Source organism: Anopheles coluzzii, chromosome 3, assembly GCF_943734685.1.
Source record: "Anopheles coluzzii chromosome 3, AcolN3, whole genome shotgun sequence".
NCBI classification, from domain to species: domain Eukaryota; kingdom Metazoa; phylum Arthropoda; class Insecta; order Diptera; family Culicidae; genus Anopheles; species Anopheles coluzzii.
In genome coordinates this window covers 59,091,570-59,117,920 of record NC_064671.1, presented here as the reverse complement: position 1 = coordinate 59,117,920, position 26,351 = coordinate 59,091,570, and the positions used below count along the sequence as shown (strand labels likewise).

The window sequence follows — 26,351 nt, the reverse complement described above, 5'->3', positions numbered from 1 at the left end:
GTAGCAAAATACCGCATATTTCAAATTTCCGCGTAAGTACATGGCATGGTTTTACGCCAAAATATCACCTATTTTTGTGTAACTTTTCTTGGCTTCCTGAGTTTTAGCAATTATCAGATAAAATTCTGACTGTATGAAACAATTGTAGGAATTATAAAACTCGACTGGAAGGGAATTTATTTTGCATTCGATAATTTAGAACTGTAAATTCGAATTTCGATTTTGCACTGTAAAATGTAAAAAAAACGCGTATTTTCGTGAATCCGCGTAAAAGAGGCACCGTGTATCTTGGGGACCGCCGGTATTTGAAAATGAGTATGGAAGATTAAAAAAATCTTATGGTCGATCATGGAATTGCTTAACGTCTTATTTTACGATATTATTTTTAACTCAAACTTGAAAATACGATCAAAGGCCAATATAAATAAAAAAAGCTTCCGACTGCTAAAATATTGAAATTTTCAAAACAGTATATGCTTGAGAATCTATTACGATTTAAATATTTTATTGGTTTGTTACTTTTACTTCAATAAAAGTAACATGAAATGAAAATTTGTACAAATAATTCGACAAAACATAGTAGCTGAGTGCACGAAAAATCGTAATCGGACATCCCTGCAACAGATGAAAGCTCTAAAACGATTATAATTCTGGATAAATATTCTATGCACTAATGTCTACTCTCAACGGTTCATTTTTCTGACATGCGCATTCCTTGTCTTTGCATATGCCAACGTTTGTTAGGATTGTTTGAAATTTCTAAGTCCAGTAAGAATTTTGTCGTTAGACGGAATGGTACTATTTACTGCCTAACAAGCCCTGGGTGAATGGTGTCCATAGAAAATTTTAAGTAAAACAAAAGACAATGTGATCAATAGTGTTGGAGTGATTGAGAATTGTTTAATTCTACGTGTACTGCAAATTGGTATTCCTCACTCTTAGCTATAATGGCATTGGGTTTTGATAACGCTTGTTGCTGGATATTCACATTGTTACTTACCAGCGTAACATGTTACAGTAAGTTATTAATATTACATGTGTTTTGTTTTTTTGTATCGCAAATCATTAATTCATAATTTAATTATTTATTTATTTATTATTTCAATTATTTAAACAATAATTTCCAAACCACAGCTAGTTTGCTGACTCCCTACTCTGAATGCTGCCTGCAGTGTTGCTCTTTACACTGTTGTTGGATATTTATAAAGTATAATTAATTTTTGATGAATTAGTTTCTCTCTTTTTAATTTTTTTATTTTCATATCTTGTCTCTATAGATAGTGCCTCTATTAGTGTCTGCCATAAACTGAGTTTTATTCAATTTGTTCAATGCTTGGGGGCAGGTTAAATACAGCCAGAATTTCCGAGAAGTTATGAGAAGCAAAATTGAAATAGATGGGAGCAATAATCCTTTTTATATTTTACCTTCATGTTGTTTTGGTTTGAACAACGCAAAGGTTGAAAATGATTTTTGTTTCGTTTTTGGCTTAATTTCTTTTGAATTATGGAATATTGCTGTAAGCTGAAATATTGAGTTTTAGTATGTAAGTATTTTAGTTGTTGAAGTAGTAAGTAATAAGCAATACGGTTTAAATCTTCTTTCGTGAAATTAAAGAAAAGTACGTAAATTAGATCCTAAAACGATAACCACTACCTATTTTTTGAGCGAAGGAGTTGCTCCTGAATAACTATGTGAACTGAATGACGAATAAATGAAATAAAATTAAATTTATTTTTCTTCCTTTCATTTTCATTACGCCAAAATTTAACCGAAACGGTCGTGAACAATTGATTATGTATTTTAAAAGAATTTTAGTTGATTTAGAAATACGCTCAACATTTAAGATACTTGATTTTCTATCGTTCCAAATATGACACTTTATACTTCATTATTATTATGTGCTCATATTATTTTGCCAACAAAATTATGCTTTCCACCATACCATTACTAAGTTATAAGTAATGTAGAAATCATTCAACATTTTGAGCTCAAATAAAGTGTAGGTCTCTTTTTACTTAAACAAACTGTTATTTAGTCATGTTCAAAATTGTATGCCTGACGACGCGCCATGGTGAACTTATTAAGGGTTAAATTCCAACACAGGAATGACCTAAAGGCGTCTGTATTCAAAGGATTACATCACAGGGCCAACATTAATTGATTATTGTTGCATATCTCTAAAATTAAATTTTTACTCTAAAGAATGAAGATTTGTTATCTGAAAATACAATGTATTCGTCAAAAAAATCCCAAGAAAGTATATTTATGATTTGTTATAAATTTGTATAAAATAAGTATAAAATTGTTTTCTTTTTATAAATTTTCTAATTTATTTATTTATTTAATATGTTACCCAAATGTTGCAAGCCAAAATAAAATGGTAAAAATACCCGAATGTAACAATAAAATGTAAGGTAAAGTACCCGAAAAAACAATAAAATTACACATAATACATAATCTACCTGACAAAATAAACAACAGATTTTATTTTAAGAAAGCTCAATATTTTTCATTCTTATAAAAAGAGTTTTGGTTGTAAAATTGATCGATCTGAACTCAATTGTCCTAATTGAACGTGAATTAATTAAAATTACATTTAAATCGACAGAAGAAGGACTTTAACTCGAAAAAGGTAAACATATTGCCTTCGTCATTAGAATAGTAATATTCGCTATGCATTTCGATAATAATTGTGGTGTATAGTCACTCTTATGGATAGTTGGAACGTGACTAAATGCCAAGACTGCGAACAAATGAGAACGTAAAGGATAGTTCAGAAATGAAGCATTGAGAGACAAGCCAAACGCACAATAAGCTTGAGGAGAAAATTAAATTCTTGGCAACAGCTTCCCCAAAAATACCATTCTGCATTCTTTTCCCTGTTGATGGGAATTTTCACTTTTACTGCACATCGCAGCATTTATCGACATGGTGTGTGATATAATGGTGACGTCTTTTCTGAAACAGCTAAACATATAAACTTAATAGTTGGGGTAAGATATACTCTGTATTTTTTGTATTAATTTTTGATTTTTTGTGTATGTATTTTACAGTCATTGTATATTCTTTCTTCTTCTTCTTTTGTCTCAACAATCGTTGCCGGTCAAGGCTTGCCTGTACCACTTGTGGGCTTGGCTTTCAGTGACTTATTCAATTCCCCCCATAGCAGAATATGGCCATACGTATGGTCATACGTATGGCAGCCCGGTCCATCCGGAGCTTGAACCCATGATGGGCTTGTTGTTTAGTTGTACGAGTGGACGACTGAACCACGAGACCGGCTTCATTGTATATTACAGGCTTGAATTTTTGACAGAGCGTATAAACTTACGATCCATGTTTTGTCTGTAAGGCAATCAGTTTTTATTTTTGCAGAAATAATAAAATTTACAAGGTGTTTGAGTAGATTTATGACAACTGTAACAATAAATTAAACCCTACAAAACCGTTAAATTTGATTGTTTTTTTATTTTTCATAATTTGGAATATGATGAATTCCAAAGCCATTTTTTACACATGGAAATACATGCAAATTCTTTTTTCACTCCTTTAAAACTTCCAAAACTAGCTTAAAAATGGTTATATTCTAAATTCTATCAATAACATTATTAACTACTTAATTTAAAGTTAATAATTTTGGAACAAAAAGTTTCAGACAGAACGTAAAATTTATAACATAAAGCGATTGACTTACATTCAACAACTGATGCCTTAGAGACAACAATTGATGGATACTGTCAAAAATTGATGCCTTAGAGGCAACAACTGTGACACGCTGTCACCAATTGGTGCCACAATAATACGTGGCAACGACTGTATTAATAATTAATCCAACAAATAAAATGATAAACTTGATTCATGAAAGTTATAGTTTTGGAGATTACTTCTTCTTCGGCACAACAATTTTGACAATCGCTCGATCGTTCCCGTTTTCGATCGAGTTTGGAAAAGTGGCTGAATGCAAGTTACCACGTTGTAAATATCTTATTAGTATTTGTATAGGTTATTAGATATAGCGTTAAGTAGTATTGCGTTGATAGTGTTAGATCTAATTAGAAGTATGCGTGAAACACATATGTAATGGATATTTTTGGTAGAATAAACGCAGTCTGTAAGCAACCTCCGAAGAGAAGCGACTCGACTCGATAACTGGCGCCCGAATTAAAAGAAAAAAATTAGTAAACGTATAAGCTCCTAGTACTGGAGTGAAGCTACCTATAGCTGTCTTTGTTCAACCAGAGAATACGACACCCAGCCTTAGAGCTATTGCCTTCCAACTGGTGATTTGCGGTGTTGTAGCGCGAATAGGTGCACTAATTTATTCATCGTGAAAGACCGTTCGATCATTTTTTTTGTAATCTACGTCTACCTAGTTAGAATCTAGTCAGAAAAAAGATGGAACAACGCCAAGAAGAAATGAAATTCTTCATACAAATGGGACAGGTCCCTGACATCCTTAAAATGTTGCCGGAATTTGACGGTAACCCGAAACATCTCAACACCTGGGTTGAGGATGTCGACGGAATATACAACTACTATTCCGCATTTGCAAATTGCCCGACGCAATTTGGAATAATAGAACGTACAGTGCGTAGAAAAATAATTGGTGCGGCATCGGACGCTTTACATGCCAGTAATGTAGGATTTGATTGGTCAGCAATCAAAGAAGTGTTGGTGAAGAAGTTCAGTGATCGTCGTGATTTGATGAGTTTAGATTACGAACTTACTACAATTAAGCGTAAGAACTATGAAAATATCGAATTATACTTCGGTAGAGTGAACGAACTTCTTACATTTATTACAAACCACATTCAAAATAATGTTAAGTATAATTCTCCTAACCATGCGTTTTTAGATTATTTTAAAGATAAAGCCGTAGATAGTTTTATAAGGGGATTAAATAGTGACTTAGGAATATTAGTTAAAACAGCTGCGCCAGACAGCTTGAATAAGGCATATGAACTTTGTGTAGAGCTCGAAAAATTACGAAAAGGTACATCGGCACAAGGTTTCCTACCAACACAAAAGTTCCTTCCGAAACAAAAACCGCACGCACCAATACCGAGCGAAACGCACACGCGTCAAGAGCCGATGGAAGTAGATCGTACCATGCGTACACATTTGCATTATCAAAACCGGCCGGCTCAAGCTTACGCTCACCAAGAGAATGATAGCACGGCAGCTCAGTGTAGCCCAACTTTTTTTGGGACAGGCTCCAATACCAACAGCCTGCCAAGGTAAAAAACATTGGGTTAGTGTTACCGTTTATTAAAGTGCCTACAGAACATGGTTTTATTAAACTCCTAGTCGATAGTGGTGCAAATATAAACATTATTTCGGAGAAGTGGGCAAATGTGATAGGGAGTGAAACAGTTAGAAGTGAAACAAAACAGTTTAAAAGTGTTGCCGGGATAGGAAGTGCTTCGCAAGTAGTTTTTCTTGATATTTTCTCTCCAGTGCTAGAAACAAAATATAAATTTGTGGTGTACAACTTTCACGACTTTTTTGATGGCATAATTGGGACTGAAATAGTATTTGCACACAATATCAATTTAATTACACGTGCCCGAGAGATCGAACTCACAAAGCCGGACAATAGCAAGTATAAAATACCACTGCATTTCTATTATCCGAAAAAAATGTGTCGTGAGTATAGTAGTGTGACAATCGATCAGATACTTGACGTAGAATCTAACACACACATCGCACACCTAACAAGAGAAGAGCGAGAATCTCTCGTTACAGTTCTTAACCAACACAGTCATGCTTTTCACGATACAGACTCAAAGCTGACGTGTACCACTAATGTCGAATGTCGAATAAGAACCACAGATGATGCACCGGTGTACCAAAAAAGCTATCCCTACCCCGTCGCTTATAAAAACGAAGTGGAACAGCAAATTTCAAAGATGTTAGCGGATGGTATTATTCGTCCTTCACGATCCGCCTGGAACTCGCCACTTTGGGTCGTTCAAAAAAAAGGAAACAGTGAATGTTCTGACGGAGAGAAAAAGTTACGATTAGTGATCGATTATAGGCGTCTTAATCAGAAAACCATCTCTGAAAAATACCCTATCCCAGACATACAAAATATTCTTGACCAGTTAGGTGGGAATAAATATTTCACTACACTCGACCTTGCTTCTAGTTTCCATCAAATTAAGGTCAATGATCTCGACATAGAAAAAACAGCATTCTCTGTTAATAGCGGAAAGTATGAGTTTTTACGAATGCCATTTGGCTTGAAAAATGCGCCAGCCATTTTCCAACGTGCAATAGACGATGTGTTTCGTAAACACATAGGCAAAATTTGCTATGTCTACATAGACGATCTTGTGGTTTTTGGACGCAATTTAACCGAACATATCCACAACTTAAAAGTAATTTTGTCCACTTTGGAAGAAGCGAATCTTAAAGTTCAGCTACAAAAATCGAAATTTCTTTGTCAAAGTGTGGAATATCTCGGTTATATAATTACGTTGGATGGAATAAGACCTAACCAAGCTAAGATATTGACCATAAAAAACTGGCCAAAACCAACTAACACAAAGGAATTAAGAAGTTTTTTAGGCATGGTCGGCTACTATCGACGGTTTATCAAAGGGTATGCTGATCTAACTAAACCCTTGTCTAACCATTTACGAGGAAAAAATAATTCTGATTCTTCACCAATCGAACTTACATCAGAAGAGTTAAAATGTTTCGAAAGTATGAAACAGGTAATATCGGGAAACGATATTCTTACGTACCCAGACTTCGACAAACCCTTTCTGATAACAACTGATGCCTCTAACTACGCCATAGGCGCCGTGCTCAGTCAAGGTGAAGTGGGGAAGGATAAACCAATACATTTTGCCTCGCGAACGCTTAACAAAAGAGAAGAAAATTTTTCAGCGACTGAAAAAGAGATGTTAGCAATTTATTGGTCGCTGAAAGTTTTTCGAAACTATATCTACGGTCAAAAGTTTAAAATCATAACAGACCATCAGCCTCTAACATTTTCACTATCGTCAAAAAACGTCAATACCAAACTAAAGCGCTGGAAATCTTACTTAGAGGAACACGACTACGAAATGGTGTATACACCTGGTAAAAATAACGTGGTTGCCGACGCGCTCAGTCGCGTTCAGATATTTAGCCTAACGTCAACTCAGCATTCTGCTGAAGAAGACAGCTCAGACATGATTGAATGTACAGAAGCTCCTCTTAACGCTTTCAAGCTTCAAATAGTGTTAGAGAAGGATGCTAATGAGGATATTCTAGTTTCCTATCCTTTTCCCGGGTTCAAAAAAGTAATAATTAGAATGCACAATTTTACAGAACAGTCTCTTACGGATATTATTAGGAAATACTTCATTCCTAATAAATTAACCGGTTTGAATTGTTCAGAAGAAATCCCAGGAAAATTCCAAAATATCTTCAAAGAATATTCAAGCACAAGAATGTATAAGTTACGTTTCACGCAAAATATTTTGAAGGATATTACGAACACAGAAGAACAAGAAAACATTATACAAGTTGAACACGAAAGGGCCCATCGAGGCATAGAGGAAAACAAACGTAAAATTTTGAGGAAATTTTATTTTCCCAAAATAACACAAAAAATTAGAAATTTCATTAAAGTTTGCGATGCGTGCAATACATGCAAATATGATAGGCGCCCATTGAAGGTACAATTGCAGGAAACACCTATACCAAACCATCCTTTTGAGATTTTGCACTTGGACATATACCAGATAGACGGGGAAAGCTTTCTTTCAAGTGTTGATAAATTTTCGAAATTTGGAAGAATGATCCCCATTAAATCAAAACAAACGATTCATATTAGAAAAGCTTTCGAACAAACAATTACATCATATATAATTCCATCTATTGTAGTAACGGATAACGAGAAATCTTTTCTATCAGCAGAAATTCGAGGGATAATGCTAGACCTTAATATAACAGCTTACATCACACCAAGCAATAAATCTGAGGTTAATGGTCAAGTAGAACGCTTCCATTCTACGATTACCGAAATGTATCGCATACAAAAACGTCTGCAACCTAACTACTCAACTAAAAGGCGTATGGCGATAGTAGTAGGAAAATACAACGACACTATACATAGTGTAACTAAGAAAACTCCAAAAGAAATCCTTTTAGGTATTTCTCAAAATCCAGCATCCGTTGAAGAAATTGACGAAGTTAGAAATAGGATTTATGATGAGGTAATTGTACAATTGAAACAAGCTCAAAGCAAGCAACTAAAAACTCATAATAAACTAAGGCAAGTACCTCCGCAGTTAGAAGTAGGGCAAGAAATCTTTGTAAAAGATAAAGTCTTCAAGGGGAAAGAAAAGCCCATATTTAAGAGGAATTTCGTGCAAGATGACAAACGTGTCACTGTTCAAAATGAAAATAACTTTAAAATACACAAAACAAATGTCAAAAATTTAATCATCTCCAAATAACTATATACCGATTTTTTTTGGCTTTAAAGTTGATTCAGGAGAATCAACACTAGAAGTATGGGGCAGTTACCACGTTGTAAATATCTTATTAGTATTTGTATAGGTTATTAGATATAGCGTTAAGTAGTATTGCGTTGATAGTGTTAGATCTAATTAGAAGTATGCGTGAAACACATATGTAATGGATATTTTTGGTAGAATAAACGCAGTCTGTAAGCAACCTCCGAAGAGAAGCGACTCGACTCGATAACTTGCATTTGCATAACTTTAAAATCATCTTTTATTAAAATTAGTACATGAAGCATCAAACAAAAATAGATAAAAGGAATAGATTGTGGCGATAATGTTAAAAGAACATTTTACACATTTCTCATATAAATGACTTATGCTATTAAAAAAAAACAAATTAAAAGAATACGAATTAATAGGTCAAGATTTGTAGTCCCAAGTTTAACGATCAACGATATCAGATCTTATCGTCCAAGAGGTTTTACTTGTGATTATTTTTTTTATAATCTCAGGTTTGGGACTAATTTTGAATGTTTAACACTAGAACCGCCGGACTTTTCAACCTTACTAAAACCACCATATGGGACAATTTTGTCCCATTCGTTATGTGTACATATTTAAACATGTTTATTATTTCCTAAGGGTTTCATGTGGAAAAATATTTAATAAACCACATAATTAGGTATAATAAATCTTTATGAGACGACGAACCAGTGCTACTAATAAAATTGCGCTAGAGTGTACGGTAGAATGCTTTTATGGACTAGCCGATTGAATATAGCGAAAACATAAGCACGTAGTAAGCAAGAGTAAAAGCACGTATGTAGTTAGATACTTTCGCGCACTTTTATTGTTCTATTCGTATTGACATGCCTTGTCACAAAATGCGTACACGCCAGTGCTGCCAGACTTGCAGAAGCACACCCCTCACTCGTTGACAGCAGGGATGCCAGCCATCACAATTAAATTTACTTATGGGACAAAAATGTCCCATATGGCGGTTCTAGGATAAAAATGATTCTTTTTAAAGAACCATATGGAATACAATTATTTTTATTGGCGCATTCGGAAGATCGTTCAAAATAAATAAAAGTCAGAAAATTTCAATGGTTTGTCAAGACGGCAAGCGGAATAACACCCCTTTTTCGAGTGCGATGGGACAATAAAGTCCCATCGGCGGTTCTAGTGTTAGTGTGTGATTGCAAACATGTAGGCATCTCTTAAGTTTCATGATGGTTTGGACATCATTTATTGTAACACTTGAATAATTCATTTTGATTTAATAATGTTTACATTAAATAATATAATGATGAGTGCGCCAAGCCCAATGCACTCTTTTAAATTCTATTTTTGTCATAATTGTTTCAGACATATCTTCCGAAAGACTCCATTCTCTCAAGCTAAACCATGATTCAACTAAGCTCACCTGGATGGTTGACTGGCCCAAGAAGGAAGTTTTGTTCTACATAAATAATACCTTTGATAATGGAAAATTTAAGACTTTTGCCATCGGATTTTCCCAACGAGGAGAACTATCCAGATGTGATCTCTGTGTGTTTACCTCTGTTCCTAAACTTTATCAACAGGTGCATGACTCATACACATCCCGAAAGTTTGATCACATCTTCAGAGACACTCTACAAAATTGTGAAGTTATGTATATGGATGACAATTCTGTTGCGTTTCGTCGAAAATTTGATACTTGTGATCCGCAAGATATCGTATTTCATACTGGTACTATGTATATTGTATGGTTGCGTTCTAATGCATTGCTTGAATGGTCAAATAATTCAACTATTATACCAAAACACAGTACGAAGAATCAAGGTGTTCTACCAGTACAACTGCTAAGAGCTGATAAGATACGTATTCCCGAAACTGGACAGATTTTGAAAAAGTTAGACGTTCGACTGAATAACGTATCTGTCCCAGCGGCGGAAACAACGTACTGGTGCAAAATACAACAGCTAGATCCGTGGCTAACGAACGCAAAACATCACATAGTTCAATTCGAGCCGATAATAGACAACGAAGCATTAGTTCATCATATGGAAGTATTTCAATGTATCGCGGGCAATGCCGAAATTCCAACCTACGACGGTCCCTGCCAAAATATGCCCGCATCCGGTCACCTATGCTCGAAAGTTATGGCACTCTGGGCGATGGGAGCTGGATCATTCACTTATCCGCGTGAAGCAGGTCTTCCCATCGGTGGTAAAGATTTCAACCCACACATCCGTCTAGAGGTTCATTTTAATAACCCAAGAATGCTGTCTGGCTACAATGATAGCTCCGGTATGCGTATCAATGTGGTTTCAAAGCTGCGTCGTTACGATGCGGCTATTATGGAACTGGGTCTAGAATATACAGACAAGATGGCTATTCCACCAGAACAGCTTGCTTTTCCGCTTCATGGATACTGTATAGCAGAGTGCTCGAAGATAGCTCTTCCGAAAACGGGAATTGTTGTGTTTGGTTCACAGCTGCACACCCATTTACGCGGAGTACGTGTTCTTACACGGCATTTCCGAGGAAAAACTGAACTACCAATACTTAATCAAGACGATTTCTTCTCCCATCACTACCAAGAGATCCGACAGTTACGTTACAAGCCTCGAGTTCTTCCGGTAAGTGTTTCAAGAACGTTCATCTGTTCATTTGATCAGTTATGTGATAACTCGTTCGTCGAAAAGTCTTGTGAGAGATCTAGACTTTGTAGTTAAAATGAAATATCAGCTAATTTTTTATGAAATTTTTTTTTCTTATTTTTTATTAATGATTCCAATTAAACCAATTAAAACAATAATGATGATCTAGGTTTGTAAGAAAAGTTGTAATAGCGGATGATGCTAACTCTCAACATACTTCTCAGGAAACCACGTGTAACGATAGGAAGGGCGAAGTTCTCATAGTAAATAAGATGAGACAATCTTGCTACTCCCTCGTTACAATAATATCAAAATTATATAAAACTGACTCCTACAAGTCATGTATAACATTAGATCTCACAATAATAGAATCAAAAGTATAATTAATCGATATAGCTTCAGTAAAAATCGCAGCCAAAATTTTGAAAGGCTGCCAATACAAGCGAAAAACTATCGTTTGGATAAATTCAAATAGCAACATCATAAAAGTTATAACTTTAACATTTCAACAACTTTTAAAACCTTACTTTATTATCAGGTTTAATTTTATTCATGCTTAGAGAAAATTTTGAACAATTGATCCGTCCGAAGGGTCCCAACTCCCGAATGGATCGTACCCCCATATAAAATATGGACTGACTATAATCTAAAGGTTATCAATAAGTCACTAAAAGGCTAGTGGTACAGGCCTGCAGACCTTGGCCGACAGCGGTTGTTGTGCCAAAAAAGAAGCAGAAGTAGTGACTGTTGACAAGTGCAGTTCGTGATTGTTTAGCTCGGTATTGTGACCTGCAATGCACTGTGCGACACGAAGCTTTTTGGGTACACAGCCAATTTTCTCATCCTGCTTCAGCAAAGTTATTTCAGTAGAGCAAAGGTTCAATAGTAGAATATTTTACTGGTTTTCAGCATAAATTTCATGTTTTTACTGATTTTCACGAATACAAATTTGACTGAAAATCAGTAAAATCAGTGTCAAATCGGTCGTTTCACGGAATATCAGTAAAACTAATTACTGAAAATGCAGCAATATATTATGGTAAATCAAACTGTTAATTAGAATGTTAAAACAAAAAAAAAACACGGTGTCCCCTCGTCTAACCTGGTTTTAGTCATAACTAACACATGGATTCCGTTTCGATAAGTCGTTCCATATTCCGCGAGCCTTATTCTAATTAAGTAATATGTGTAATCCTCTCTCAATTCGGGAGCAATCGTTTTAAACTTAAGTTCAAATACAGACAAAGCGTAACTAGCAGTAGCTCTCGCGTTGTTGGTTAGCAAAAACTGTAAGTGATAAACGGTCATTGATCAATTTGCGGTAAATACGTGTTAAAAGGTTTTCGGATAGAACAATAAATTAGAATAAATTGTTTGTACACGAAGCAAGCCGATTGTTATACTTTTAACATATGACATGTATTCAAAAATATAGTACAGTGTTTGTAACGTATAAGAACCGCAGGCATGTGTAAGTAATGTATCAGTATCAACACAATGCAAGATGGTGAGATGTGCTAGTGAAGAAGTCAAGTGAAATTCATAAAATTACTTTCGGAACAATAAGATTCTGTTTGTTCTAAGAGGATCGATCTAGTTCACTTGGTCTCAAGAGTTTATAGAAGTGACAACACTTGCCATTGTAGGTCGTTTAATGGTTTGCATGTTATTTTATTATTTTTATTTTTTTGTTATTATTGTGTACGTTATTTTTTTTAATCATCAGGGATGGGTTTGGCCTTATTACTTAAAGCATGGTGCTCCAAACTTTACAAAACGTTCGCGGGCCACATTACTTCGAAAATATCGTTTTTAAATACCATTTTGACGTAACCTTTAGCTTATGTGTGTTTTGAGAAAGTGTAGCCTGAATATATTAAATTCATAACAATATCAAAGCTTGATTTCGTCTTACAACATCAACATTCATTTTTTACTTTTTAAGTCAAAGTTATAAAATATTAACTTGTTTTTTTGAAACCATCGGGGACTGCATTAAAAGCATTCGAGAGCCGCATTAAAGGCCTTTTAGGGCCGCATTCAGCTGGTGGGCCGTAGTTTGGAGACCCAATTCCTAAATCACAGTAACTACATTGCTGTTGTACAATAAATGAAAATTTTGAAGTTCGCGAGTTCGTTTGCTGTTTTTGCATTAAAATTTTATAAAAGTTTGTATATTTTCCATTCCTATTGTTGTGTAAGTAATGAAATTTTTTGACCGAGGTGATTCATAGGTTATACAAATAATATGGTTCTGGGCAATAGACAAATTATTTAGAGATTTTGGTTTATTTGATATCCTGGAGGATGGTTTATCAATCAAAGAACAAGTTTTTTTTTCTTTTTTGGAAAATTTTTAATCACACCGTTCATTTGTCACTGCTAATGGTTTTAATTTTAAAAAGAGATTCTTTCATTCTGTATTTTTTAGAAAAGACGCGCAAATTGACAAAAACCACAAAGAGCAAACCATAAACCAGCTTTGTAAACCACAAACCGAAAGTGAAAGAATAACGACCCAACTTTAATGCTTTTTTGTTCACTGAGAAGCGACAATTCGAGATTACAATTTTCTTTCGTTTAAACAATGAAACCCCTCATAAGAGTGTCTACCCCTAGACCTATCAATAGTTTTTCGCATAACTAGCATATCTTAATGTTAAAAAATGCCTCTCGCAACGCGTAAAACCTTGCATAACGAGGATAACCACTTATTTTTCTGATACAGTTTGTGCTCCTGTTGTGTGATAAAGGATAACGATCGGTTAACAATGAGCTTTTTTAATTTTGATCATCGTTTAGGTAAATGAGAATTTCAAAGCAAATAATCCTTCAAAATATAACCTATTGTCGTGTGTAAAAGTGCCGTTTTCGCGTGCACAAATGTGTGGTACATTGGAGGAGTTTCGTATATTACATTTGTGTTGCCAATGAATTTATCGAAATATTAGTTCTTGTTAAGGAATATTTACACAACAACAAACTTTTCCTAGAGACAAACCGATGAAAGATAGTTGTCATAGTTATTTTGAAGCAATGCAAGTGGTTGTTGATGTTTTATTTTTTACGAGGCTTTTTAGCATTCGCTTGTCGTAAATTATAGGTATTTAAAGCTCACTGATAATATTATATCTAATAATGTAATATAATTCAACTAATATCAACCATATAATCATAATAACATAATCCTTCAAATACAATATAATAACATAATTCTTTTTTTTTCTTTTGGCTCAACAACCGTTGTCGGTCAAGGCCTGCCTGTACCACTTGTGGGGTTGGCTTTCAGTGACTTTTGGATTACCCTCCATAGCAGGATAGTCAGCCCTACATATGGCGGCACGGTCTATTTGGGGCTTGAACCCATGACGGGCATGTTCTTGAGTCGTACGACCTGACGACTGTATATGAGACCGACTTCATAATACGTAACATAATTCTACTAATATTAATAATAATAGTTCAAAAAGATAAGTAATAGTGCATAGCAAAAAGTGTTTTTAATGATATTTTATTTTGAATGATGGAAAAAGAAAAAGGAATAAGAAAATATATTGCTGTTCCATTTCACTCGTATATTGTTGTATATTTTTTAAATTTTTTTAAACCCTTTTTCGTTTTCATTAGGTACATTCCGACACGGCATATCTTTCTTCGCGAATCTTTCCCCGTCAACCAGAAACAAGTATCAAAAAAAGATTCGCCAATTTTTTGCGTTTACACACCACAAATCTTAGCTGGATACAATTATCGCAATTTAACAAAATAATTCGTAAAACACAGATTCTTGTTGAAAGAAATGCACAACATATAACCGTTAGAATATTTAGGACTTAGAAGCAATCGAAATCAAATCTTTAAATAAGTAAAACGTGATATTTATCTCGGCCTGTCAAAAGATTGCTGTCAAATATTTTTGTTTTCTATTCAGGCTTCTCCATAAACATCCATAGACTTCTCCTCCCTCAGGAAAAATGTGTGTTTTACAGCTATTTTCTTGTAGAACATGCCGTGTGAGAACGCGGTTATTAGATAACTCTCCACGGAACGATTGTTTGGTGATGAATCTTTCCCCTTCCTCCGTCAAAAAAGATTCGCGAACTTTTTTGCATTTCTATGGGACGATTCTCTTGTAAATTCGAAAAAGGGCGAGATTTTTAACGTATACACAAAAACACTTGTTTTTAACGTATATAAATCGAATGTTCTTCCATGCGCAGGGATCCCAAAAATAAATTGAAATATCAAAATACACAATTTTATTCGCACCTACAAAAGAATTTAAACAAAGATTCGTCCCTTCCAGCATACAGTGCATGACAACAATTGCACGAATAAGATTTGCCGAACTCTGCTCGATTTTCCGTTTCCATGGGAAACGGTGTGTTCAATCTTACGATTTCGGATTTGTGAGTTTTTGGTTTTTTCGGTGTAACTTTTTCTAGCGTTTAATAATTACCGGCGGTTGTGGCTTACTCAGTTTCAAAATGAGAAGAGAGTTTATTTCTAGAACTACACTTATATTTATAAACTATTCACCCGAACCGAAAGCTCAAAATTCAATGAAATAATCTTCGTGTTTCGTTAAACACGATCAGATGACAGAGCTTTCGCGCCTGTGTCTCAACACATGTTTTGTATCCAAGGTAGCGGTAATCGCTACTGCGGGCGTGCGTGCGGAAAAAATCAAAATTTATGGATTTTAAATTATCAGGTGGTGGACTCTAGTGCATTTTGACAATTCGTCACTTGACGTAATGTTCCCAGGATTCAAACTTTGTTTACATTTATTAAATTTGTTCATATAATTTATCTACCCCATTTTTTAACTAAATATTCTTTAAAGTTATATTTTGGACTTTGCGAGCTCTTATTTAGCATTAAAACATAGATTAAAGTGTGTTATTTTGTGTTATTCCGCGAATTTATTCTATAATTTATTGTGTTTTTGACATTTTTTATCCGCATGGATAATTTACGTGAGATTAGAACTCTTACTCACATGATTTTAATTTCGTGCCTAAACAAATCATCAAATCTTAAAAAAAATAAATTAATTCAATTTTTTTAAATGCCGACCGGGATAAAATAGTTGCCTAAATCATTATTTAGGTCTTATGTAGGGTGTTATGAGCACTTGGTGATACCAATTTATTTATAATTGCATAACCAAGTAAACCTCGGTTATATTTTTTCAAAAAAAAAAAATGTGCTGGTAATTTTCAACGTTTAATTTAATCATTATTTAACCAATAGGGTAAATGTATCAGTTTTAAACAGTGTACCTGTTTTCGACAGGGTGACTAATAACTTGAAATAATGCAAAAACGCGTGGACAATTGTCTCAACACATATTTTTTATAATAGTAATATATGCTCATTTGTTTTTCAAAATATCAGTTATTTTTCAAAATATCAAACAAAATATGCAGAGTTAAAAAAATTTCGGCAGATTTGCTGTCAGCCAACAGTTCGGCAGGTTTCGTTATTAAGAGAATCAGAGCAGTAACACAATGAAAGTGTGGTTTTTATGAAAGCTTCTTTGGCTGCAGAAGTTATTCTCACCCGCTTGGAATTTTAATATCACGAAAAACAAATAATTATTCACTTTATAGTCTGCCGAAAATTGGTACACGGTAAATTTGAAACAATAATACACTTTTGATTTAGCTGAATATTCATTTTAAACTTAATCAGAACGCTACAATGCGTATGTCGACACGCGATTTATTGTATCAAATATCACCAATTTCACTATAAACAATATAAAAACTTGAGAGCAAAATAATCATCTTTGAGCCAATCGGAGCCGGATTCTGCAGCCGTCAGACTGTCTCTTTTCTTCAATGTCTACTTTGTTTGTAACTTACATCAAAGAGACAGTAAAAGCTGCCAGCAAATATTTTAAGTAATAAAGTAATATGAGTAAGTACAGTAAGTATTTTTCAACACCAATCTTAGGAAAGCGAGAGTGTAAAAATGTGTTTAACATTTTTGTGGAGGTCAGTCGTCAACTCGTATGACTTAACAACATGCTCGTCATGGGTTCAAGCCCAAAACAGACCGTGCCTCCATGCGTAGGACTGACTATCCTGCTATGGTAACAATAAGTCACTGAAAGCCAAGCTCACTTCACTAGTGGGTACAGGCAGGCCTTGACCAACAGCGGTTGTTGTGCCAAAGAAGAAGAAGAAGATATGCATTGATTTAAACAATTTCCAACCCATATTCGCGTTGTCGAAAATAAGAGCACAGCTTGTCGAAAATAAGAACAAACTGCCGAAAATGGAAACAAAAACAGTGTTTGCTTTTTCACGAATACAGTCTGAACTCACTGGTTTACACATACCAACTAGAAAACGCTACATCTATAACATCAATCAAAATAACTGCAATAGAAAAAGCCCTCGAAATAGCAAAAACAAAAAAAAATAGAAATCCAATCATATACACAGACAGTCAGGCAGCATAAGAAATCATCAACAAAGCACAAAAAGACACACACATTCAAAAACCATTACACAACATATTGCACAAATTCAAACAAACCAAAGCTAAAATAAGATGGATAGGGTAAATGTACCAATAGTGGTGCAATTTGTAGTGGTACCGATGTGTTTTAATGGATTTAAAGTGTGAGGAAGGATAATTTCTGAATATTTTAACACATAGCAATTGGAATATGTTTTATCTACGCAATCACAACCATTTTTATCATAAAATACATCAATTTTACGAAAAAAATACAAATTTTTGTGACTGCTTCGTTGTACCTATAATAGTGATATGGTTCCTATAGTCGTCGTATTGTGTTCCTATAGTGGTGGTAAACAAAGATGCATCAAAAACGGTGTATAATATTAATGAAACTTAGTTTCGAAGCTGTTTTCGTATGAATAGCAAGGATTACTGCCATAATATTGGTTTCTTCCGTAATTTGTTCGTAAAAAAATGTATAAATTTGATCGATGAAACTATTCACTAAAGTACTGCATCACACCTGTCGTCAACCTACACCCGGAAGAGTGTGCTTGATTTGAAGTCAATTTTTCATTCAGCCATATAAGCGAATTTTGGCCTGTTTTTGGTAAATTACCTACATAAAACTCATTTCTGTTGCTTATTTTAGTGAAAACAGTACGACATGTCAAAATTATCCTCGAAAAAATCTAAAACGACCTGTTTTTATTGGTTTTATAACTATAACCACTATAGGAACATGCCTGTTTTGTGTACCTATAATGGCACTATGGTAAAAAACACTCAAAAATGCCTAAATACGGGCGCATATTTAAGGCAAAAAAAGGCAAATAATTTTAGTTAAACAATAACATTTCATAACAGTTATGTTGAAAAACTAGTAATTGCGTGGTTATGTGGTCATTTAGAACGTTAACAGAAAAATGAGTTTCGTTATGAAATCCTAAGGATTTTGGAAAAATGTTGACTCATTTCACAAAATAATGGATTTTTCGGTCACTAAGGAACGGAATGGCCCCATTTAACTTTTAAACCCTTTGTAAAAGGCTAAAGAACATTTCACACTAACTTAATTACTTGTAATTTGCCGTATGAACCGCATTTTAGTGCAATACCACCACTATTGGTACTACCACCACTATAGGTACATTTACCCTACTAGAAAATCTAGGCATTCCGGGAAACGAAAAAGCAGATGAACTAGCTAAAGAAAGTATCAACGCGAAAAACTGAATACAAAATAAATTAAGACTAGACGATGCATTAATGCTAGCGAAAAACAAAATGATAGAAGGAACACAAAAGTGGTAAAGTGACCAATGTCAAAAGAAAGGAAAAAAAATCGAGTATTTTCAACCAGTTTTTGAAACTAAGCCATGGCATCAGGAAGCCAACCTGTCAGCTAGCGAAATCAGAATAACTAATCGTATACTAGCGGGACACGACCTAGGAAACAAATGGCTGCATACAATGAAAATAACGGATAACCCATATTGTAGCCAATGCGAACTACCAGAGACAGCAAGTCATATGCTATTCGCATGTACTAAATATTATCCACCTTTGGGACTAACTAAAGCGGATCTAAAAAGACATTTCAAAGACAGTGATGGAGGGACAATAAAAAAAATAACGAGATTTCTTTAAGAAAACCTGGTACGTTTCTAAACAAAAAAACCCTTATCAAAACCAAGTCGATATGACTCAGAGTAGTCCAACGACAAATAAGAGTACGGTAAGCCTCTGATTATGAGAGATGGTTGCCATCTAACATATGAGGATATAGGTCCAAACTCGCATAGTGAAGAAGAAGAAGAACTCACAAGTTGAACTTCGATTCCCTGCCAACTATTGAATACGTGCCTTTTAATTGGCACGTTTTTCCATACAAAAAAAATCTGAATTTTTTCTCGGCAGGTCATGAGATAATTGTGAATTTTTCAATACATGGTGTTTCCCAAAGTCCTATAATACAGAGGTCGATGCATAGCTCGATTTTGGTCCACCATTTTGAAAGCTTATTTTTGACAGTTAGATGAAAAAGCGTTCACAAACGATTCCAAACAACCATACACTTTTTAGGGCTAATTGTGCATTTTTTGCTCAAAACTTAGTTTAACTATACATTTCTTTCTCATGAACGTGGCATGGAGTAATTTTTTCAGTAATTCATCACTTAAAAATGACCACAATCAGAAATCTGGCCTCTTAGCTATGACCCTCTTGAGCTGCACAAGATTTCGTCGTAATTTCGGGCACTGATCTTGTTGTAATTGATAATTTCACTATAATTCTTCTATAATATTTTCTTGATACTCGTCAACTTTTTAAAGTACAATATTACAAACAAACGATGTAAAAATGGCCGAAAATGCTTTCAGACCACTGCATGCACAATAACTAAAACCTCATATGTTACGATGAAACTATGAAGCTATTTCATCCAGCTGTCAAAACTTTCCCACGCTTTTTGATCAAATGTTCTGGACGACTCGACCTCTGTATTATGTAGACTTTGGTGTTTCCATACAAACGCATGCTTTTTAATTGAACTGTCAACAAACTATCGAGCGTTTAACTAAAAAGCATTCAATTGCAGTAGGTGACCGCTAACTGGATGTGTTTTACTGGAGTTTTTAAAACTAGAAGTTCGCTAACTGAGATTCCTCAGTTGAAAAACACATGAATGTCAAACATCCGGAATCTTACCAAAAAAAAAATTCATAGCAATGTGGATTTTTCTCACAAATTTAACCTCTCAGTTAGCGGTCACTTACTGACCGGTTAGCGGTCAATTCTGACTGTATCTCTTATAAATAAATTGAAATCAGCAAATGAAAAATAGTACAACATAAAACGATAAATTTTCATCCAAAATAATATCCCTTTCATGAAAAACAATAAAATTGAGCATGCAAAATGTGTGCCCAATACTAGTACAGTTACCCTACAATGATTCTCAAATGTAAAAATAATTTAATGACGATTGTATTCACCGATTGAAAAACGTGTCAGTGACGATGCACAGCAAAGGGAAACAGGGCTTTCACTCGTTTTAAAAACTTAGGCACCCAATATAAAGACTTTTTACAGAGTATGAATACCAAAACCTCGAGTATGATGCTATGATCCCCTTGTTCGGCTTTGTTATTGGTAATGTCTCAAAATATTTCTATTGTGTGAAAACCCCTGTATAAGCGGTATACAGTGGCGCCTTCTGGATTTCCAATGTCTTATAATGTTTTCAAGTAAATTTACCATTTTTAAAAAGATTCAATATAATATATCTCGTAAACAGTACAAAAATGACTTATGACCGCGGTTTGTTCGAAGCCGACCCATAGTGGGCGCAAGCAAAGCCCTAAGCTGGGTGAAGAGCAAAAACCGCCAAATTTACCAATGCGACGCGACGCTAAAAGTGTAAATTACAGAAAGAAGCCAGATGCTTTCCATAAATTGATTTATAGTTTTAGTTTACACTTTTTTTATAAACTAAAAACTGTTTCAAAATCACTAAAAAATATTGTACCACCTTACCTTCATTCAATTTGTATTTCTTTAAAGGGTGATGCATTAGTAACTTCCTGTTACTACGATACGCGTGGCTACAATTCTACAACACTCGGAGGGTTTGCAATCAGCGATGAAATGTGCGTGAATTATATACATTACTATCCAGCGACAGAACTTGAAGTTTGTAAAAGTTCCATCTCGGAAAATTCATTGTATGAATATTTTTTGTACATGAAAAAGTAAGTACATCCTATTATTAGCGTTTCAATGTACGTATTCATTATTATTAACATATTTTGTTTTAAAAAAATTAAAGCATTCACAAACAAAACATAACATCGCCTAATGGACCTCGTTCAGAAAACTATCGAGTAATTGACTGGAATCAGGCCAAAGCTAACGAACTTATTGATGTGTACGTGACAGAGCCTATCAGTATGCAATGCAACCGATCAAACGGTTTGCGTTTCGATGGATTTGAATGGGAAAATGCGCCAATAACATCATTCAATCTCGCTCCTCCTGATCAATCTAAGACGTGCTCTCCAGTAAAATCAGGTATTGGATGGTTCAGATCGTTAAACAATGGGCTTTGTGATAATTATGGTGATTGTATATATGCAGACACAAAACTTAAAGAATAGAATATGTAATGCCCAAAAGCAATTTAAATGATTCTGAAAAAGTGTAACTGGCGAGGAAAGAGACTAAAACAAGATAATATTAGTTTAAGATTTAGCCTGAGATGATATTTTATGTTATGAATGTACTAATAAAACATTTTGGAGTACAACTGATATGATTAGCGTGTTACATTCAATGTAATATCCATCATTAGAGCCTCATGAAATATCACAGTGATTTTAATTGTAGACAATCACTTGCCAAGTTAGTCAAAACGAAAACGAAATGGCAATAGGAATCGATCGTTTACGAGTAAATTTGAATTATTTGCAATTTCAAGGACTCTTCTTCTCTTCTTAAAGTTCATTTTATTTTTATGTTTACATTACTGATAGTGGGGGGTCCGCGAGTTACAGCAGTTATGCTTTTCAACGCCTAATCTAATATAATTACTCCTGAGGCCGTTCAGTTTTTGCTAGTGGGAATTGTATGAATTCAATATGGTATGATCTGTTTTATCTATTCCTAACTTATATTATTTTTATTTTCTATGCTAACGATTATTTATAAATGTAATACTTAACCTAATCTTAGAAAGAAATATTTCTTATAATATCATTTGATGAGTTCATACAAGATGATCGTTTTTTTTAATTTCGTGGAGATGGGTTAGCCTAGTCCTTGGTGGTGCATTAGTTACCATTCTTAGTACATTGTTTAGAGTTACTTGTACTCTCTTTTAATGCATCATGGCACAATTTTCCCGTACACATATCCCATAAGTAGCTGTTGGGACGAATACTTGTTTATAAATTAGCAATCTATATTTAATTGAAAGTTTGGATTTTCTATTTATAAGGCTGTAGAGATGTTTTGTTAGTATTGCACAGTTGTTAACAATATTAATGGTGTGAGATCTAAAACGTAATTTTTATGTATAATTATTCTTAGATTCAATTCCGAAATCGATTCCGGATCCAATTGTGGAGCAGATTCTAATTCCGGAAATGATTCCACAATCAATTCCGTAAACTAATTCCGAACCTACTATCCGAAATCGCTAGTCGAAATTGATTCTGACTAAAACTTTATTTTTTCTTTCGCTAGACTAAGTTGTATTTTGAAGGTTGAGATATTTTGAGCAATTTGACATTTCTCAATATATATTTCTTCAAAGCTACTGGTTCCTTCGTGCAGTTCGGCTGGTGTTTATTTGATCTGTATTGGCTTTGAATTGAAATTGCTAGGAAGTGTGTTTTCGTTGGTTATTTTTTAGTTATAGTGGAAAAGAATTATCACTTTATATCATTCTTAGGTTTTCGGATAAGTGATAATAGCTATAACTTGCTTAGATGTGTAGATTATTTATGAACCGCATCAACAGTTATTTGAATTATTTTTTTTTGCTCATAAATGGTTTGGATTTTTGTGCTATTTTCCAGTTAGTTTCAATTAAGTTAGTTAGGTTTTTAGTCTTTTAAGATTTGCGTTAAGTGTAGTTGTATTTGATTTCAAAATAACTTTTCAAATTTTTGTCATGCCTGTTCCGTGTTCCGTTTTATTGTGTGGTAACAATCGACGCAATGTAAAGAAACGTGCATTAGAAATTTCTTTCCACATTTTTTTCCAAACCATGACCCTCTTCGACATGCATGGGTTCAGTTTTGTAACCGGGAATTAAATTGGGAACCTTCGAAAAGTGACGTTATTTGCTCAGCACACTTTCAAGAAAGCGATTTTCAAATGCCTGAGACCGGTATTGTTGGAGGTAAAGTGCTTAGAAGAACTCTTCTTCGTAACGGTATGTTTTTATTAGCTTATTTTCCTAATAATGATACAACTAACATTTTACGTTTCTGTTGGCTTCTGGCGATTCCATCAATACACTCTGTATTATCATATGAAATAGATAATCGGGAAGAGGATTCGTCTGAAAATTTTGTTCCTTCAACTTGCGAAACTTTATTGGTAAGTGATGTTTCGAAAGTATCACAAAAGACCAGCACAGCGTTGCTAAAATAAAATATAAAACTGCGAGAGGCAAACAAAAGGCTAAAATCCACATTGTGCCACATTGCTTCTAAATCAGCTTAGAAAATTATTATCAGCTAAAATATCAGCTAAAATTATCAGCTAAAATAAAGTACAGGACCTAGAAAAGGAATTTAATTCATTTAAAAATAGTAGTATCCCACCGAGCAATCTAATCCCCTAAAAAAACATGTTGAAATCTACTCTAACTTCAAATCAAGTGGATTTGATAATAGGGTAGAAAAAACGTGTTAGATGGATAAAAGAGGAAGTCAGCCGTGCTCTGCCATTGAGATATTTTGGAGAAAAAAATTCATACGAATACATAAAAGATGATTTAAAATTTTATTTACCATCACCCTCCACTTTGCAAAAATATGCTAGAACTTTTAAATTGCGTGAAGGTGTCCTAGAAAACGTTTTAGTTTGTCATGTGGAATTTTGATAGTTCTTTGAGCCGTAGCGATGCCGAGTGTATTTTTTGTTTTGATGAGTTGAAGATCAAAAACGTAATGGAATATGATCTGTCGACAGTTGAGGTTATTGGCCCATATATACAGGTAGTAATGGCCAGAGGCTTGTTCAAGAATTGGAAGAAACCAATCTATGGGGGTCTATGGGGCTAACTATCCTTCACGATTCTAGTTAGTTTTTTGTATGGAGTTTGACGGTTGGAGGCTGAAATCATGTAAACAATCCATACAAAACCACACAAAAAACTAGCCTACGATTTTCAGTCTAGAAAATTTTAGTCTAAAAGCTAGAATTAGATTCGAGTACCTGCTCGAAAACACGAGTTTGTTTACATTTATCCCACGCAACAATCGAGCAGGAAAATGTATGGAGATCTGTCAAATTCTGTGTTGTTTGCATGGACGCAGTACCAACGTCATTGGTTTGGAAGCTCCCTTCACCTGGTTTCGCTTTGTCTGCCCGGTTCCCCTGAGCAGCGGCGGATCTAACGGTAGGCGGACTAGGCGGCCGCCTGGGGCCCCGCCGATTTAGGGGCCCCGTAGATCGCCATTCTATAGTATGCCGTATGGACAGAGTACTAACGACAAGGGCCCCCGGAAGGATGGCCGATGGGGCCCCGAGGCTGGCGAATCATTTGCACTCCCCCCCCCCCCCGTCAGCAAAAATTTAAGAGTTAAATCACCCAACAGCAAGTTTAGTGCCGCCCCCCCCCCCCCCCCCCCCCCCCAACAACATTTACCATTTACAGAGGGCCTCAACTCGTCGTTCCCCCGATACGTAGGGCTTAGGGCCCCCGATACCCTTGATCCGCCACTGCCCCTGAGCGTGTTGCTTCCATACGAGTTTCAACTTGTCGCCGGTAGCTTCTTACTCCTCTTACGAGTTGTTTTTTCTTCAACGGTAGTGAGTGGTTGTGCATCAGCCATTTTCAGTGTTTTGTTTGCTGCAATCAATACTGTAGTGAATATTTACTTGGCGTTTATTTTTGTTTTGGTCGTTCAAATCAAACACAAACTTCGAAGGCGATATGTACTCAAAGAAATTGAGAAAATCGGGGCAATTCGCTAAAATTCGCCGAGCCAACCAAACCAATTTTGAACGTGAAATGCAACCATTGATGGATCCCTCACGTAAGTTTTTTGTTGTTGTACTAGAGTTAAGTGAATTTTTTAACATTATGCAAACATTTTTTTTCAGCTGGCCCTTCAGTTGTTCCTACTTCGATTGAAGAAGACTTTGGCATGCCAGAAGGCATTGATAGTTATACTCAACTTTTGGAAGATGATGAAGACGTGGAATCTATTCCGTCAACTAATACTGATGCGGAGAGTGATACCGAAGAAGAAAGCGAAAATGACTTCCAAAAACCATTTGAAACACTTCTTAGACTATGGGCTCTTTCATGCAAAGTTCCGCTAACAACTTTAACCAAACTGCTGAAATTGCTTAGTCATAAAACGGATTTCAACCTGCCTAAAGACGCCAGAACGTTTTTAAAAACTCCTATTCTTATTGGCAATCAAATAGAAAATGTGGCTGGTGGACAATTATGGTATCGTGGAGTCGAGAAAACCCTAAAACAATATTTTTGGTGAGTGGATAAAATAATTACATGTTTAATGTCATACATGTATTAATGCAAAACAACGATTTCAGCCAAGTTACACCAGCAACGAGCCTAATTAATATCAATCTTTCCATGGACGGATTGCCGTTACATAACAGCGGGCCAACACAATTGTGGCCGATTTTAATGACGTTGCCGGATTTTGATCCAATGCCAGTGTTGGTGGTAGTCATTTTTTGTGGAGCATCAAAGCCAGAAAATGCTGAGGGCTATCTCCCAAATAGCCAGAATTGCTTAAGCAGCTCATTTTGGCACGCTAAAGATCGCTGCTCTAATTCGCCTTTTGCAGTAGATAAACAGCATCAAAGTTCCAGGTGGTCCTTCTAAATAGCGCCTAAGCAGCTTCCTTAAGCTACGGTGCTGGGGATTATTTTTCTTTGTGTTTTATTTGCAAGCAAGCGTCATCGATGAAATAAACAACAGGATTTGTTTTGTTTGTGTACATGTGTATATTTTTAAACCCTTAATATTCATAAATTACACGAAACGTA

The 26,351-nt window shown here is 35.0% G+C and overlaps 1 protein-coding gene across 1 annotated transcript; it reads left to right on the top strand.

Annotated features, from left to right (window-relative positions):
• The first annotated feature begins 784 nt into the window (after positions 1-784).
• On the top strand, positions 785-21,901 carry LOC120959168 (tyramine beta-hydroxylase). The gene is made up of 4 exons (XM_040382367.2): positions 785-1,017; positions 9,832-11,090; positions 21,156-21,343; positions 21,421-21,901. The coding sequence occupies exons 1-4, from the start codon at positions 948-950 to the stop codon at positions 21,746-21,748; spliced, it is 1,845 nt and encodes a 614-aa protein (XP_040238301.2). The 5' UTR covers positions 785-947; the 3' UTR covers positions 21,749-21,901.
• Positions 21,902-26,351: the final 4,450 nt, after the last annotated feature.